The following is an 18,045-nucleotide window of genomic DNA, read 5'->3' as shown; positions in this document are numbered from 1 at the left end:
TTTTGAAGTGACCTTCAAGTGTGGTTCTAAAAGTCATCTTCTATTACACATAATTGTATTCTATTAGTATAAATTCACATATTTCAGTGCAAACAATAAAATGGTACAGATGTCATCTAACCTTTAATGAACAATTGCAAATACAGTGAAAACACAATTAATGCATCTTTGGGTTACAAGTAAATGAGTTTAAGTAGTGATCATTATGAGATGGCATTGTTTGGGTCATAACGAGTTATTCATTATCCAACTGTAATACCAATAAGTCTGATGACTGAAAATATTAGGGTTGATATAAAGATTAGGCTTAACAGTTTTCAAGTTAGCTATAGAAAAAAACGTAATTGTAAAGTAAGAGTGGCAAGATGTGTCTGTGAAGCAAAAATCATAAGGCACAATTGTTGGCTATATTAGATCACAAATCTTTCAAAGCAAGTATTGTCTTATGAAGACTAAGGGTCTCAAAATCTAGGACAGTGTCCTTCCAAGCGTATCAGCCTAATTAGTCAAGCCCAGTGATTGGATATTCCGTACAATTCACCAGAGTATCCAATCACTGGGCGTGACTAATTAGGCTGATACACATGGAAGTGCACTGCACTAGGTTTTGAGAAGGGCCCGATATCTTTAACCCCCCTTTTCGTATCATACAGTGTAACCATTGCCATCAACTGCTGAAACCCTTAGCCCACTTCAAACCACATTACATTTCATTCCCTCTGCTATAAATAAATTACTCAATAATCAGTAACCCTTGAGAGGAGCAACCGGACATTAGATTTGGGTGTTTTGGCCATCTTGCAGAGAGTGGGTGCGTTCCAATATGCAATCGTGCGTCCTCCATTTGTGCTTGTGGCCTCGTACCAGGAAGTAATATGTCATGAGAACATCACTGACAACAGCATTATATTTCAATATTTCGCAAAAGCTCAATTGTAAAGTCATTTTCTCATTTGCAAGCTGGATGGTGAATGAAAAATAGTCCCCCAAAAATTGTTTTGGCTGGGCCAGGAGGCGGGGCGAGGCCACAAGCACAAAGTGGAGGACGCAAGGTCACATATTGGAAAGCACTCACCGTCTGCAGAACTAATAACATACAAATGTGGTGCTGGTAATTTGAAATCCAGCTCATGATTTTTTTAAAACTTCTCCAGCAGTGGCTTAACAGCCTAATTCAGTACATACATCAAGTACACATCAAATACATAACTGTTCTTCCCTGAATAAGATTAAGATTTCAAAGCCTCTACATTTCCAGTGCTCACTGATGACCTTTTTATTTTATTATTTTCTCGTGTCACTTTTAAGGAACACACCACCCTTTTTTGTTTTCACATATTTGCAGTATTTCCAAGCATTATTCATAAATGTGCATATCATTTTCATCCATGTGTTTGCATTGCCTTGTTTAACAGTATAGCCAAATTAAGCATAGCAATGCAAGTCTATGGTACAACATAAAACATCAAATGTACTCATAAACCACTTTAAAATTAATGTAAAATTCACCAGATTGTTAAACAGCAATTGAATTACGTCCAGTGACCACTTGTGGTTTCATATTTAAGTTACTAGTGACTTTCAGTGATTATGCTGAGCAATGCTAATAATTTTTGATCCAATAAATCAAAGTACTGAAAACACTTGGAAGAAAATGAAATGCACATGTATGAATAATGCTGGGAAATACTGCAAATATGTGAAAATCAAGAAATGGTGGTCTGTTCCTTTAAGGGCTCTGTAGAATATGATTTTAAAAAAAAAAAAAGTAGAAACGAAAATAGTGGTACTGAATGATAAACACATGTAGTTCATAAGCAGTCCATGCAGGTGGGCACTTCCACATAATGTCCATGTGAGAATCACTCGTGCTCCTGCTGGACCCTGCTCCTGTTCCACTGATGCAGAGTGGATGCTACTGGCCTTACATTATGTTTCCAGTGCCAGTTCCACTGGGATTAAAAAAATACTTGGTACAAAAAAGGTTCTCCCCCTTTGGAGAACAGAAGTTCATATAGACGACTGCAGTTCCCGAACATTAGTGCCCTGGATCAAGTTCTCGTCCTTCCCGTCAATCAGAGGATCCCACTGGTTAAAGTCTCGGTCAAGTGCTGCGTTCAGAGAGACAAGGAGAAAAAGGCAAACACAAGTCACTATTATGCGGTCCGTTGGGAAACAGTTTGTTTTAGCATTTAAATATCTTTTTGGGGGGGACAAGAAGTGAATGTAAGATGGGGCAATATTGGAAAATGACCCAGGCTATATTTGAACCAGTATGGTGGCCTACAACAGGACCTCCCAAACGGCATAATATTTTTATCAGTCAATTTCCAGAATTCATGCTGCCCTTTCATGAATACTTGCCACCACCACCAAATTCAAGTATTCATTATGACTGGGAAAACTTGCATTTTTCATACATGAACAGGGGGATCTTCTCCATGCTCCGCCATTTTGAATATCCAGAAATATACATTTTTAGCTGCAAAACTTACTGTACTTTGGTTATACTAGTAAATAACTGTGTATTATTTCGTACACATTCATGAAAATATCAAATTTGGTAATGGGCAGCAAAGTTTCAATGCGCAGCATAGTTGCAGTACCCATTCTGGCCACATTCTACACAGTGCACCTTTAAATTTAGCACAGACGATATGCAAGTGTACAAAATGTGAAAAATGAATGAATGAATGCATCCACTCACACAGGTGTCTCTGCAAGAAGGCCAGAGAGGCTCTGTTGATCAGGTCCATAGCTATGTAGGGGTTGATCTCCCCCTTCAGCTTCAGCAGCTTGCCCAGCCAGTTGCCCGTCAGGAAAGTGAAGTCTGGGAAACTCTGGTGCACAGTGCCCCTAGAAGGATCACAAGAGCACACCCATACATTACACTACATCACATTACCATATATTACACTTAGCTGGTGCACAGTTTGCCTGGCTCTTGCGCGACCTGTAGTTCCCCGCAGGTTCATGAGCTCCACTAGTTGAGCGCCACCAGGGGGCTCCAGAGCTCAAACACAGAGGTCTGGTAGGAGCCAGGCTAGTGCACAGTGCCCTTAAGGACGACGAGCACGGCCATACATTGATGTCTATTTTTTTTTGGGAGGGGGGTGGGGGGCGCTCGGGTGGTACAACCACAGTTAATGCCGTTAAATTCATTAGTAATTGGTGATTCATAAACTGCAATGACTATGCTTACAGTTAAAATTGTTGGCTGGGGTTTATAAAGGTGGTAAAGTGTATTATTGCTCATGTAATAAGCCGTTGTCTTGCTTTAAGACAAGTTAAAAGAGGGAGCATGTCGCTAAGCTAGTGAAAGTCAATGGATCCGTGTAGCATGCTCCCCCTCTTTATCACCCCGTCTATCATATGATGTACGTTCAAATATCATACCTTGATGATTTGTGGCTATATTAAGGCTTGTAAACTGAATTTGTGAAAAGCGTGATGAAAAGTCTTGCCATTTCGGGGTTGCAAAACTTAGAAACTATGTATGCTTTGGCAGTTATACCGGTAATTGATTTTCCATCATATTTGGGAACTGCACAGTGCATTCCAAAAGTTTTAAGGCACTCAGACTTTATATGATCGAATGGGAGGGACTCAAAAGCAACGTTGGGACAAAATGACCCCACGGTACCCCTTATTTCAGGCCTCAAATTAACCATGTGGGGACTTGATGAGTGTAACGCCCTCTTAACCCCATGTACAGTAGCACTGTGTCAAACATTCCAGCTTGGAAAAACTTTGTTTTTCAGAGTTCTTCATATTAATCGAGGCCTTCAAAGTATATCTATTTGTCCATAGCTTATCACAGTGTCTGTTTCGTCTGCTACAACGTAACAGCAGCATACTTTTTTTGGCCTGTATCTTCCCTCAAACTAAAACTAGAGGTGTCAAAATCTGCTCATAAATTTTGTGTGCAATTCACAGGCTTGAAAAGTAGGCGTGGCACTCAAACTTTGGAGGGCTTCACCTCCACAACCGTTGGACGTAGGATGCTAATACTTTGGATTCTGTCAATTGACATAAAAAAGTACTTGTATGTGAGGTATCAGGCAAATCAGAGAGGGTCACCTGGGGATATTTTAGGGAATCGTGAGAATTGACATGGAATGACCCATCTGTTCTCCACTGTCCTATCAAATAATAGGCACAAAAGCCCTAAATACCCATGAGAAACCTGTGATATATGGGCATTACTTTCTGTATATGAATTTACAGTACAGAAAGTTACTGATAAATGTCCTTGGTAAATTATCTGTGTTGTCAAACTTCAATGGTTTCACTCACTTTTTCATTTTTATACATAGTCGAAATCTGTTAGCTGAACGTAGATAAAACACCTAAGTGCTTACACAATGGCAAAGGGACAATGTATTTTGGGGGTACTGATGATATATGTGGGGAAGAAATTTAGTTTTGACACATGGGTAAACTGTTTTTAGGGTGATATGAGCGAGTGATGAGGATCCATATAGTTATGCTGAACCATCCAGTTTATTTTGACAGAAGGACTAAATGAATGCAAATGAGCCAAAGCAAATGAGAAGGATCTATGCCATTTTGATGGTACTGACTATTTATATGTGAGACGGTTTAGTGCTGATGCAAGAATGAGGTGTTTTGGGAGGTATATGACATTTTGCTAGTTATCTGAACTGTTGTGCAGAAGTGTAAGAATGCTTGGCCAAATGATCCAAGGGTTATAGGAATGTCATCTCAGTTTCAAGAAATGAGCCAAACCAATCGAGAAAAACTGTAATTCAACCATTATCTGGTTGCAGTCATATGCTTCGTCATGATCACATGGGACATTCACACATTCATTGATGACTTATATGAAGAAAATGTGCTGACATGTTTTCAGGACAACCATTACACTGAGAATCAACCAATTGGGATAGATCAGCAGGGTACATTCATTTGAAAATTCTACTAAATGTAAGCTGATTGTGTTAACTGTAGGATACTTGTACATAGCCATTTGCAAGGATGTACTAAATGATTGAGACATGTACAAAAGCATTTGAAATTTGATGAAAGCAATGATAAATGCCATTCTGTTGTGAGGAACTGCAAATTAGTTTTGGGATTTGTCCATGTTTTGAGAATGACATCTCAGTTTCAAGAAATGAGCAAAACCAATTGAGAAAAACTGTAACACACTGTCCGTCAAACTGTGCTATATGTCTTTGCTGCTGATATCTTCATGCAAGTTGCTGTTTACCTGTGGTGATTTTGGAGGCTGACAGCCCTTGGGAAGAAGCTGTCTGTCCCTGTTTGTCTTGGCTGTTAGCACTGTAAGGTGTGACCCCCTCACCCCTCACCCCACACACGGCCCCTAACAGCCTCATTACCATAACAAAATGAGTGATTAGTGTATTAGCTAAAAGCCGGCGGGTCAAATGACCCCTCTCTGGTACTTCTAGGTAGGCAGAAAAATCCTGGTAGTTCTAGTGTTAATATATATTAGGAAATAGCTGGGAGGGAGACGGGAAGGGATCGGGAAATGACCCGGGACAGGAATCGAACCCGGGTCGCCCGCATAGCAGTACAGTGCCCAGCCGTTAGAGCCACAGCTGGCAAAACATGTCATCATGCATTGCGTATAGATGACACGCTGATTTGAACCCACTATCGTGTGTGTCCAATACGCCTTTACAAGTTAAAGCGTACTCCACAACGCCCTGTGACAGGTTAGGTTTAGGGATGGGTTTGGTTTAGGCAAAATTTAGCTAGAAATTTGCCTAATGTCGCGGTTCTTGGCAAAAGAACAGCAGCAGAAACATTGCTTTACTGACAGGTTAGGTTTAGGGATGGTTTTGGTTAGGGCACAGCAAAGCATATTTGCGTTTAGTAACAGAAATGCGCTGTGGCAAAACAAAATCGCCGACACGGCGGGAAAACTGTGCAAACCTCGCCACGTGTCAAAAGTGCATGACAGCGCTTTACCGCTGCGTTGAGGAGCACGCTTAAACTTCAAAAGGCGTCGCACCAACACGCTGAATGCACCATAGTGCTATAGCGTGCGATACATACGCTAAAGCATGATGACAGCCTGCAGCTGGGCCATAAAAGGAGTTTTTAAAATATAAAAAGTCTGCCTACTTAGGAGACTGGAACTGGTCCCACTTTATTGCATTGGTGCCACAATTGAACTTGGTTTCCATATTGAACATATTTGATTGTAGTATGCGTAATATTTTATGTCCAATCACATCCATTTCATAATACCGTTGTGTAATGTTCTCCTTCGGATAGCAATTTCATTGTTGATGGACCAGAGAGAAAAAAACTTCAACAACGAAACAAACAAAAAAAATGAAATGGTTTGCAAACCTGATGGTAATCATTTTGCGTGGAATGTATGCAGAATCAAGCTTCCTAATGCGCGCTATGTTGCCTCCCCACTGGAACTTCTCTGAGTTGATGAAGAAGATGGGCTGCTTCACTCGAGGGAAGATCTCCTCGTCTATGGGGGCCATCCATGTGTCCAATGCAACACCACACCTAAAACACCAGTGACACATCATCAGCCTTTTAAAATGCAAAAATATTTTTTACACTGATTTCCAGTCAAAAACCTCGTGAATACCAATTTCCTGTTAGGAGCTATTATAAAAGAGGAGGTATTCTCAAGTTCTTGAGGTGTTTAGTTTTTTCCACCCGGGCAGAAGATTTCAATCTTTACTGGCCTGTTCACTCTTTGCTGGAAACACTAAACTACATCATAACAACATTTCTATGACAATACAGAGTCTGAAAGCATTGCTACATGCTACACGGATCCATTGACTTTCACTAACTTAGCGACATGCTCCCTCTTTTAACTTGTCTTAAAACAAGACAACGGCTTACATGAAAAATAAGACACTTTACCACCTTTGTAAACCTCAGCCAACGATTTTAACTGTATTAAGCCCCAAAATAGTGGCATACCCCTTTAAGTAACCGATTAAGACTTGGTTGTTACCCAATATTAATTGTCTTTACACGTTTAGGAATGCTAGAATGTTGTGCTTACTTGAATCTCCCCTCCTTGCATAACCCTTCAATGACAGTGGCTCCTCCAAATGAATGGCCCATAATGGCAATTTTACACAGGTCCATAGAGTTCTAAGTAGAAAGAAAATCACACAAGTAGCACAGCAAAAAATCACTTGTTACTTCTTTGTTATTTGAAACGTACGTAAATGTTGACATGTTAAATGACAAAATCACCACGCCCACCTCTAGTGTTGTGAAGTCGAACTGTGTGCGTAGGACATTTTCCACACAGGTTCCAGAGTTGATTTCTACCAGGAGGTCCAACGCCCGAACACACTCATCTGCCCTCTGCTTTACCTGGAAGCATTAAAGGCGAAATACAAGACCATGATTACAGCAATTTATGATGACTGAATTACTCACCAAGTATTGATAAAGTAAAGTCTTGCTGGACTATACTGTCCAAAAGAATTTGGTAACAATGCAGATGTTATGCAAGAGCCTATCGTTTGCTTGCTAGTTTGTATGGATGCAAGTTTCCATTGTGTGACTGTTACTGGCATGCTGCAAGTTTCACTGTGTGAGAGGCTGTTTGGCCTAGCTACATTAGTACCCATTTCAACATTTATCACGCTACCACAGGATGTCTGGTCTGCTTATGTCTATTAGGCTGCCCATAGCGCTTCTGGAAGATTTAGCACAAGTGACTGCTAGCTAAACTGTAATAGCGTCACCCTTGTAACTGTGGATAATGAGGTGGATAGACAGCCTGGATCAGAGTTGTATAGACAACACAAGTGGTATGATATTACAAAGTTGAAACCATATAATATCATACCACTATTCATAATATCATACCATGTTGTAATTACATCTGTAAGAGAAGAGCTCTTTTCCAAAACGCTATATCCACTTTTGACTTTATGCATTTTAATATTGAAATTGACTGTTAAGAAGTCCTATAATCTATGCGTGAATTCTTGCCGTTCAAATGTTTTCAGAACATATTTTGCAATGCAATTCAATGGAAAGCCCAACACAAAAATGTAATTTTCCCAACATTCTCTAAAATGGATATATCTCATTTTGGAAAAGAGCTCTTCTGAGAGTATTTAGCTATTTCTACTTTATACAAATCTGGTCTGGATATTCCTTCTGATTGGGGATGATTGGGGAAGGGCACCTGTTTGTTCCTGAGTGGGAACTCACTCTCCCCAGGCTTGAGGGCCCGGTAGTACATCCACTGCTGCTGGAGGTGGGGGGGTATAAGACTGGGGGCCTTACACGACGCCGGCTCTTTCTGCTGTTCTTCCTCACTCTTCTCCGTGAAGTAATAGGTGGCAGACGAAGACTCGTCCCTTTCCGGAGAACATAAAGGGACGAGTCAGACACAGACACAAACGCATATACAGTACATCATGTACGTTACTTGAACAACTGAACGTCATCTTTTGAAGCAAGGAATGACTTGAATTTAAATTGATGTGACACAGGATTATCCTGTATCACAGTAAATATATCCATATTTTCATAGCTTATTATTCCATCAGATCTTTTATGCACTTAAAATGTGAAGTAAATTATGGTGTGGTCAAACAATGTATCTGCAAAACAATATTTCTATTCATCATTTATCCATTAACCCGTTCAGACACAGCGTTAAACATGTGCTGTTACCAGAATGGCAATGACCAAGTCAGAGTGCATTACTAAAGGCTCTATGATATGTTATGTCACAGTAGTGTAGTGCTATGGTAGTGAACTTTTCAATGACTATTACAGTTCCACTGCTGGAATTATGGGGCTACCTACCATCAGAAAGAATGTCGGTCATTTGGAAAAGAAGCTTAACAACTGAACATTGAATTATGGCGTAGCTTTCCTATGTAAGGCCGTAGAATATCTTTGAAGACATATTACCAAAGATTTTCTTAGTTCTTCCCAAATAGAATGTCTCTTATATTACTTTTACAGGCAAGCTATCTGAATGTTCAGTTCAATTTAACAGTATTTAATGGGACATTGCACTGTTTGCCATAGATTGCTGTATACAGCATACATACATACATACATGTTTTTCATGAGGACGGTGAATACCCGTCTCATCCTGGTTGGCAATGACACATGAACTCTGACTGATAAGTTCCACGCACATCATTCGGGTGAATCAGTCTATAGGCATAGCCCATCAGTCTATATGACCAGACCTTTATGTTGACCGTGCTATGCTGAACCTAGCAGCACACCCACCCACCCCACCCCCACCCAATGAGAATGTGATGACCTCGTTTGTCTCATTGTGTCTGCCTCTTCATAGGTGCGGGACCATAAACACCGCATGGAGCTTATAGGGGAGGGCGAGAGGGAGAGAGAGAGAGAGAGAGAGAGAGAGAGAGAGAGAGAGAGAGAGAGAGAGAGAGAGAGAGAGAGAGAGAAAGAGAGAGAGAGAGAAAGAAAGAAAGAAAGAAAGAAAGAAAGAAAGAAAGAAAGAAAGAGAGAGAGAGAGAGATGTATTCATGGTATAGTGTTTGTGACTAATGTAATTGGTGAGGGTGGTGGATTTACTGTACTTTCTCTCACACACACACACACACACACACACACACACACACACACACACACTCACACTCACACTCACACTCACACTCACACTCACACTCACACACTCCTGTGTGTGTGGGTTTCAGTCCTGCCATTTTTGAAAATCACCTGTGCTCCACGGCAGCCACGATGAAGCCTTGGGAGGCTAGTTCACAACAAATGGCTGAGTACAAAGTCCTGCGGAAACAGGAAGACCTTAATCAGAGCCCCGAGATGCTTTCAATGCTTTTTACAATATTTCATAAAAATGTTTAAACCTTTCCAAACATGTTTTTTTTTCATACATTCCATATCAATGTGCATCAACACAGCATTCTGGAACTCATTTACCTCTACACGTCTGTTTTAAAAATGTTGAACTACACTGTATACATCCAGACTAAATGTGGTAGATCTGTTAGACAAACTCCAAATCGGCCCAAAGTGCAGTTAATAGACACCATTAACCAGTTAAGTAGGCCATAAAGTGAAGTAGCTCAGAGTTTGAAAATAGACATTTGGTTTGGTTGCCGCCAAACTGTGGTCAAAGACTATTGGGCTATGGTCACTGCCCAAGGTCACTGAAACTGTTTACATTTCCGCAAGTTGGGTTATTGGAATAAACAGGTTATTGGACTAAACCGTTTATTGCTAATTACATTCAGTCTGTTTGTTTGACTTCGCTGCCTACAGCCAAATTTGATCTTTTCATTAATATTTACAAAGTAATAAACTAATATTCATTAGTATGACCACAGTAGAGTACGTTTTTCGGCTAAAAATGTCTATTTCTGGAAATTCCAAATGCCAGACCATGGAGAAGATCCCCCTTTTCATATTTGAAAATTGCCATTTTCCTAGTCATGATAAATAACTTGGACTTTGAAGGTCATAATAAGTATTCATGAAAAAATTTACATTTGTGAATGGGCAGCATGAATTCTGGAAATAAACTACTAAAAATATTACACAGTGCACCTTTAACAGTAATGTAACAATGTAGCATTCTGATTATGTTGGGTGTGCACTTTTAGTTGCAAGAGAGCTTGATACCCATGAGGATGCTGTAAGATTATGGAGAGAGTGTTACCTGAAAGCACCCAGTCCATGTGAAAAGATAACAACCGGATACTTAGCACCTTGCTTAAAGGAAGCGTTCCACACAGCAGGGATTTTACAATGCCCTAGCAAATAACAGAAAAAAAACAATATTCATAAATTACAATTGTGTTACAGACAGACCCAACAAAGACAAATGATACAAACTATAAGGAGTCATTCATTTTTCTATATGAGCTGGGACATGAGGTTGCATCGCCAACTAGGAAAGTCGAGAGGTGCATTTACTGCAACAAACAAGTAATTCCATGAACTTCCACTTTCTCATCTGGTGCATCTACGGGAGATGGCCAATGTTCTTAAAACTGGAGAGAATGGACACTGATGAAGATGGTTTGGCCATCAAAACATTAGTCTCTATGTTGTGTACCTAATTTAAAAAAAAGATTAAATAATAATGGAATTGTATCCGTGTTTCTCTCCAGTTTCCTGTATTAACTACACTTTGCACCGACCAATAATTTAAGACAGCAGGAATGTTTAAAACAATGTTACCACTGTAGGACCATAATTGACAAGTGCGGACAATGATGATAAAAGAGATCTGTCACTTCATCGTCTCAATGATCAGTGCTCAGCAATAAGTGGGTGCGATGCCATGATGGATAAAAAATGTTATTCCAAAATCATTCCGGACGTCCAGATTTTGAACTGCATTGTGGGTGCGAGCGGCTGTTGCCAGTTCCGGCTCCAGTCAAAAGAGGATGTCCGGTTGTCAATGTTAATTTTGTGACCAAGTTAACTACAGTATATACTATAATTAATGACAGCTGTTAAAAAGTCACTGTCCCTCCTGTGACCCGTTTCACACTCCAGCCCTGGCGGTTGGGGCATTGCGCTTGACTTTACCATGCTGCAAGTACTAGGCTCCTATGACGACCGTCTTTTGTTTATTGCCACACAACTAAGTTGGTGGTCAACCGGTAAGGACAGTCCATTACATCAGGGACACATGGAGGCAAACTGAGGCGAAATTCAGTGTTCAATTATGTCGTTGAATTATTTGGTTCATTGAAACAGATTTTGTTTTATTTTAAAGGCTTTTTTTGCAATTATGTTGTTTATTTGATTGACTGTGTTAATGGCTCCTCCTTTGCATAATAGAACACTTGGCTGAATATTTTCGGCTCACTTTGTCCCTGTTTGCTTGGCTTGTAGGAATGAATGCAGAGTTAGGCCGAATCCCATTTCTAATTTCTACCCCTGCCCCTACACCTTCCCCTTGCCCCTTGTTGCCTTCAAATGAAGCAGTAAGGTGTAGGGCTTGAAACGCAACAACCCATTCAAATTGAGACACCCCTCCAACAATCACAGAATGACACTCACAGCCGTCACAAATTCCATGTATTAGGTTGAAGTCAATAGCAATTTTGTTCATGTGCATTTCACGGAGACAATGACCATGACACATTCGAACAATGTTAAACTTAGTACAATGCAACAAATATTACAACTATAAAGCCGTAAATTACTGAGCAACTACTTGTATTTGTATGTTTTTGTTGATGCCGCCATTTTTTTAAGACATTCGCAATGCATTTAGGGAAATCGGTCCTACACCTCCGTTTGAAGTGTGTCTTCGGACAAGCTCCGTTTCAAGGGGTAGAAAGCCCTTCCCCTTACCCCGGCCCTTCCCCCTTCCCCTCTGTCTGAACGTGAATTGGGACGGCCCTTCACGTGAACGTGTAAAACGGAGGGGAAGGGGAAAGGCCTAGGGCTAAGGGGTGAAATGGGATTCAGCCTTAGTGTGTCAGGAAGGAAGCATGGAGGAACAACCAGGGGAAGAGGTTAGGCCTAGCAGTGATGGAAGTTTTCACTTACCGAAGAGGTAGTCAAAAATGCGTTCGCTGAGTGTGCGGTTGATCTTCATGAAGTCGGCCAGTCCATTGAAATACTCCTTACTGGGTATCCAGTCTGGCCCCTCCAACCCCTCTGCTGAGTTGCATGGGTAGTAGAGCCTAAGGAAAGTCCCCTAGGACACAACGACAAATAGAAACTTCAGGTAAGTTGCATTTAAGCAGCTCATAATAGATCACTAGACAGACTAACATAAAAAATATTAGTCTAGAATCACTCCATTCCGATAGCTGAGGGCTGCCAGTGGGACCAAACCGTTTTCGTTATAAGTCAAGTTGCCTTTCCACTACCATGGCCAATACATGAGTTCTAAGTTTTTGTTTTCTCCTGGCTGCGCGACACTAGCTGCGCACAACTCAACCTCTAATTCAGGGATGGGCAACTTTCATGATGAGGAGGGCCACATTTGTTCAGCGTGACCATCGGAGGGCCAGGTCACCACAGATCTGACTGCAACTTGCAATTCAAAGTTCAGTTGGTTTCTCCATGATTGCTGAAAAAGTTTGGAAGGAATAGGAATTCTCTAACGGCCAGTAGTATAATTTCAACAGATTGACACAGTAGTGGTTTAAAAAATAGTCTGTTCATAACTTTTTTAAAGTATGGCTTATTTATGGGCCGCACTGAGTGAGGAGGCGGGCCACATGTGGCCCCCGGGCCTCCAGTTGCCCATCCCTGCTCTAATTGCTGGAAACCGCTGTCGGTAAAAAATTTGCTCACATGGTTGGCTGCCAGTGTCTTGCCCCTCCTCACAACATTGTGTTTACAAACACGGTGAACTCAAGTATATTATGGCCAATCAAACCACCCCTTTTTGGACATGTCACGTTGTGATTGGTGGACAGGGGCTGGGGCCTGTTGTGGTGAGCAGCGATAGACCAACTCAAGCAAGGCAAAATATTTTCAGCCATTATCTTAGACAGGTTGGTCTAGTTTACAAAGCTAGCAGATCACAAGATTAGCATCTAACAGGTCAGCATGACGTTTAGGAATGTTTCACAGTGACTCCTGAAAGAGATATTGATTACTGACTATACCTCCTTACTATTGTAACTTGTTGGGTACAGTAGGGGGCTTACCAAAAGTAATGCCTACAAGTACAAAAGAATGGAACTACCATAATTCATCCTTCATACCTGGCCATCAGTCGGGCCATTTGCCAGTGGCAGATCATTTGGCAACTGATGGAAGACTTCAACAGTAACAGTAGAAGAAGACTTCACAGTCTATTCAGATGCCAGTCAGGCAAACAGTCCAGACGACTACAGTTTCCCCTTTGAATGACGAATAAGACTACTCATGCTTTCCCTTCTGTTTTCTCTCTATGGCTTCTCTTTTTCTTCTCCTGGAACAAGCAAACATTGTACTTTTCAGACATCACATCTTTCACAAAGTACAAAATAGTTAGTCCTAATAAAACAATTTCTGGAGAGCTGGAGTGTAGGGTGTGCAAATGAGTACATTGGATGCTGTATTAGGCATAATGGGTTGTAGAGAGTATACTTTTCTGTGTTGTATGTTCTGTGTACCCACCACATGCTTCACACCTCTTCAAACACCTGCATCCTGTGTGTTGACTTCTCACCACAACAGGATGCAAATGGACAGTGTTGTACCTGAACTAGTTCAATGAACTAGTTCATAATTTGGGCGAACTTGAACTGAACGCTCACTGTGTACTGCATGATGAACGATTAACGAACTATAAACTATTTCATTCTGGTGCCTGTGAACGAACAGCATGTGCCTTCGTTTAATAGGGTGCCACATTTCCTCAGTGTCCAGGCGAAAACCCCAGCCAAATACATTTCAAAAGCCCCAATAATATAAAATGACATCTAACACACTCTTCTCACAAAAAGTAAATGCCTGTCTGTGGTTTTATATAGGCTTTGTCAATGACATCAAACAATATAGCTCGCAATCTCACAGAAAAGAACTATGTCTAGTTCATTTTTGGAAACTATGAACTAACTATTAACTATGAACAATAATGAACTATGAACAAACTAGTTCATTTTGAAATGCGTGAACTGAACTCTGAACTAGTTCCTGTAGAAAATGAACTTTCTCAACACTACAAATGGATAAATTCCAATTACGATAAAATTGACTGAAATAAAACCTAATTCTTTATAATCGATCATTACGTTCCGAGCCCGTGCCTTTTGTGTCTGATGATGGGCGCATGCCTTAAACACTAACTCAATGGGAGGTCTGGTGTTGCTGCTGACTTGTTTTTTCTCCTCATTTGCGCTCAAAACATCTCTCCACCCTCCCGTTCTTGTGTCCGGGTCAGACCGGTCTGAAGCCTATTCTAGATGCATGAATGCAGTGCACTCTCGCCATACAGAGCTGCTCAGTATTCTATTCAAATGCAAGGTACTGTAGAGTTATTTAACAACTTTAGACAACATGGCCTGGATGAAAGTAATTCTTAAACATAGGCCTAACTTTACCATATATATTAGACTTCGGGTACTGTTTAGATAGCCAGGCCGTGCCCCCCTAGTGACGAAACAGCTTCAGCGTTGCTACCAGTCAGGTCAAGAGTCAATGCAAGTACTTTCTGAGTTCCCGCAAATACGGGAACTCCGACCACTTTGTTGGGAAGCAAACCAAGGGAGGCCATTTGGGAAATGCTGTTTGGGAAATGTTAATTGTTATGCTCTTGGTCAGACCAAGTCTCGAGGAGATTTGAAAGTCGATGATAATCAGGCTACTGTTTAGAGTCCATGGAGCAATATGTGGGGTTAGAAGCCTTGCTCAGGGGCACTTTGGGCAAGGATGCTTTGCAACCTTCCAAATCCAAGACCACCTTAACCATTAAGATGTTAAAGTGTCCTGTTTACACAAACACTTCCTTTGTTGTACAATAATTTCATCCATCAGCAAAAGGCAATGACTGAAGCATCTATTTTGCAACAGGCATGATCATACATATTTGGATGGTGCAGCAGCACACACACGTACCCAGCCTGAGAACGCTCAGGCTCAGCACAGTCAGGATCATGGTCTTACCAAGTTCACCCCATGGGAATCCAACTGAAAGCATACAGAAGGTCCACACTTCGGACAAGAACCGCAGCAGGATGGCAAGCAGGCAGTTCTCTTCTTTAGAAGCAAGAGCTTGAGGAGCTACAGTTCCTATTAACTGTGAAGTCGCAACCATAAGCACTTAATCTCTTTAGTGGAATTGTGTCAATAGGCTGCAGTAATGGCTCATTCATAGAAAGGCTTAAAATACCAGTTCAGAGATTACTTGTCAGAGACGTCTTTTTAACTATAACACCTGTATTAGTTCAAATCTCAATTCACTTGGTCAATGCAGCTCAAGTCACAAGTCGACTTACCTGTATCGTGTGGCCCACCATGAGATCCGTGCATCCCACCTGATGGGGTCCGCTGCCCGGTGGGATGCGCATGCCCGTGCTTTGGCTGCTAGAACCCGAATTCCCCATGGCCAGCGCTGCAGCCCAACTCCACTTGTGCCTCACGCCTAAACACACAAAACACGCAGAAGACAGCACACAATTATCAGCTGACTCCAATGACAGTCTCATACCACGAGACCATCGCAGTTTCGCAAACTTTAGGCAAACCAAAACCGCAAAAAACGTGGTAGACGTCTGTGTTTACAGATAACAGCAATGACACAGCACAGTTAGCCTATCTGAACACACATCGAGACTCGTGCTAGAGCAGGGGTGCCCAACCAGTCGATCGCGAGCTACCAGTCGATCTCAAGGGGAGTGGCAGTCGATCGCGAGACGTGTAATGTGACGGGAAAAATACTGTCTTTCAATAGGCTATGTAGCAAGCTGCTGGTACTGTATTGGTTAGATAATTAGTCCCAGTGTAACACAGAATGAGGAGAAAGCATTAGGAAGTGACCGTGAGGGTATTGCAGTTAGTTCATGTGTGCAAACATGTAATATAGGGTGAGTAACAGAACATGTGCGCAACGATGCGTTATGACGCGGCGAGATGCGAGGATCTTCTCCAAATCGCTAATCGCATGCATCATCGGTAACTGCGTTTACATCGCGTGCCGCGTGTAAGGGAAATGTTAGTAGTTGACATGTAGACTATGGAATTCACTTCGATGTGTGATGTTTCTTGCTCTGGTTGTGGAAAAAACGATTGGCCAAACACAATAGAAAGCCTTTGCTGCGCTTCATAGAAGAAGTCACTCTTAACAGGGGCGTTAACCAATCAAATGAGTTCTCTCTCTCTCTCTCTCTCTCTCTCTCTCTCTCTCTCTCTCTCTCTCTCTCTCTCTCTCTCTCTCTCTCTCATAGTAGAGTGAACTTAACTAGCCTACTATTTACCCATAACAAATGGTGAATTTCTGAGCCCTTTTTAAGTTGTACCAGCATTTGATAACGCTTCATCATATTTTAGAAATAGGGCCTATGTGCCTACATATGCCTTTTATATACCAAATGTTAATAATTTTGAAATTGTTTCAGTTGTTTAGGACTTGTGTAGGACTGAAATTATGTCTGCATATCAGTAATGCATTGCTTTGTTAATAGGCTATTCAACACACTTTAAAAACACACTGAAAAGACACAGCCATATAGCCTACTAAAACATTTTGTTAATAATAATGGTGATTACTAAATGGTGATCTTAAATTTTCATACTGACATCCTTAAATTTGACTTGGTAGATCACAGCCGACCATCAACTTCAAAAATAGATCTCGGTTAAAAAAAGGTTGGGCACCCCTGTGCTAGAGCATTATTCTCGCAACAATTGAACGGGACCACAAACAACACAATGTGCTCAGAGTTTGCCCATGTGTCTGTCATAGCCTACTCATCAGCGGACTTCAGTTCAGTGTGATAGTACAAACTCTTAGGGAAAATGTAGCAGTGAATTGCATTGGGAAGTGTAAAGAAAACGCCCAATGGGTAATACAATAACTCGCAAGCAGACAATGCCATTCAGTTCATTTGGTTGTTGAAATAACAGCGTGACCTTACGAATAGTAACTGACAGTGTCAACAGCGCGTTGTTGGTTGATTTCTCACAAGAGCTAGCCTACAACTTGTACAGCCTGTCAACACGCGCACACTATTACGGTCATACCTGCTGCTGATTTGGAAAAGTCATAAATCTTTTTAGCCACCGCCAGTTGTATAAATCCGACATAGGTGAACATTGAACGTGCTGGGTAGCCTTCACTGACTAGCTTCGAGCTAGTGTTAGCTTCCAGTCGTAAACAACAGCATGATGGCATGCCAACTGGTCGACTGCTTCACACGTCCTCCTGTCCTACGGTGGAGCCAAAGAGCAGGGAACATATTAAAGCGCTGCGCCACCCTACCTTGTGAATAGAATTCTAGGGCCCAATCCTGAAGCAGCCTGTCTGATAGAGCGAGCCCCACAAAGTTCTGTGGTTGAGAAATAAAAAATAAAATAAATAGCCTATATAAAAAAATAACAGGTCTGCTGAGCGCTGATATTAAGTTAAAAAAAAATAATTCA

At 41.3% G+C, this 18,045-nt stretch overlaps 1 protein-coding gene across 2 annotated transcripts; it reads right to left on the bottom strand.

The window, feature by feature from the left end:
• Positions 1 to 104: 104 nt before the first annotated feature.
• Positions 105 to 17,954, bottom strand: pla2g7 (phospholipase A2, group VII (platelet-activating factor acetylhydrolase, plasma)). Of its 2 annotated transcripts, none has more exons than XM_063223462.1 (11): positions 17,885 to 17,954; positions 15,903 to 16,048; positions 12,514 to 12,664; positions 10,664 to 10,757; positions 9,703 to 9,771; positions 8,177 to 8,351; positions 7,237 to 7,350; positions 7,031 to 7,122; positions 6,346 to 6,516; positions 2,708 to 2,856; positions 105 to 2,111 (listed from the first exon to the last, which is right to left on the bottom strand). In XM_063223462.1, the coding sequence occupies exons 2-11, from the start codon at positions 16,008 to 16,010 to the stop codon at positions 2,011 to 2,013; spliced, it is 1,224 nt and encodes a 407-aa protein (XP_063079532.1). In that variant the 5' UTR covers positions 16,011 to 16,048; positions 17,885 to 17,954; the 3' UTR covers positions 105 to 2,010. The 2 variants fall into 2 exon arrangements, with proteins under 2 accessions (XP_063079532.1, XP_063079531.1); XM_063223461.1 differs by lacking the exon at positions 17,885 to 17,954 and adding an exon at positions 17,647 to 17,819.
• Positions 17,955 to 18,045: the final 91 nt, after the last annotated feature.

This window comes from Engraulis encrasicolus, chromosome 18 (assembly GCF_034702125.1).
Source record: "Engraulis encrasicolus isolate BLACKSEA-1 chromosome 18, IST_EnEncr_1.0, whole genome shotgun sequence".
Lineage (NCBI taxonomy): Eukaryota > Metazoa > Chordata > Actinopteri > Clupeiformes > Engraulidae > Engraulis > Engraulis encrasicolus.
The sequence above is the reverse complement of the archived record's forward strand: the minus strand, read 5'-3'. Positions and strand labels throughout refer to the sequence as shown.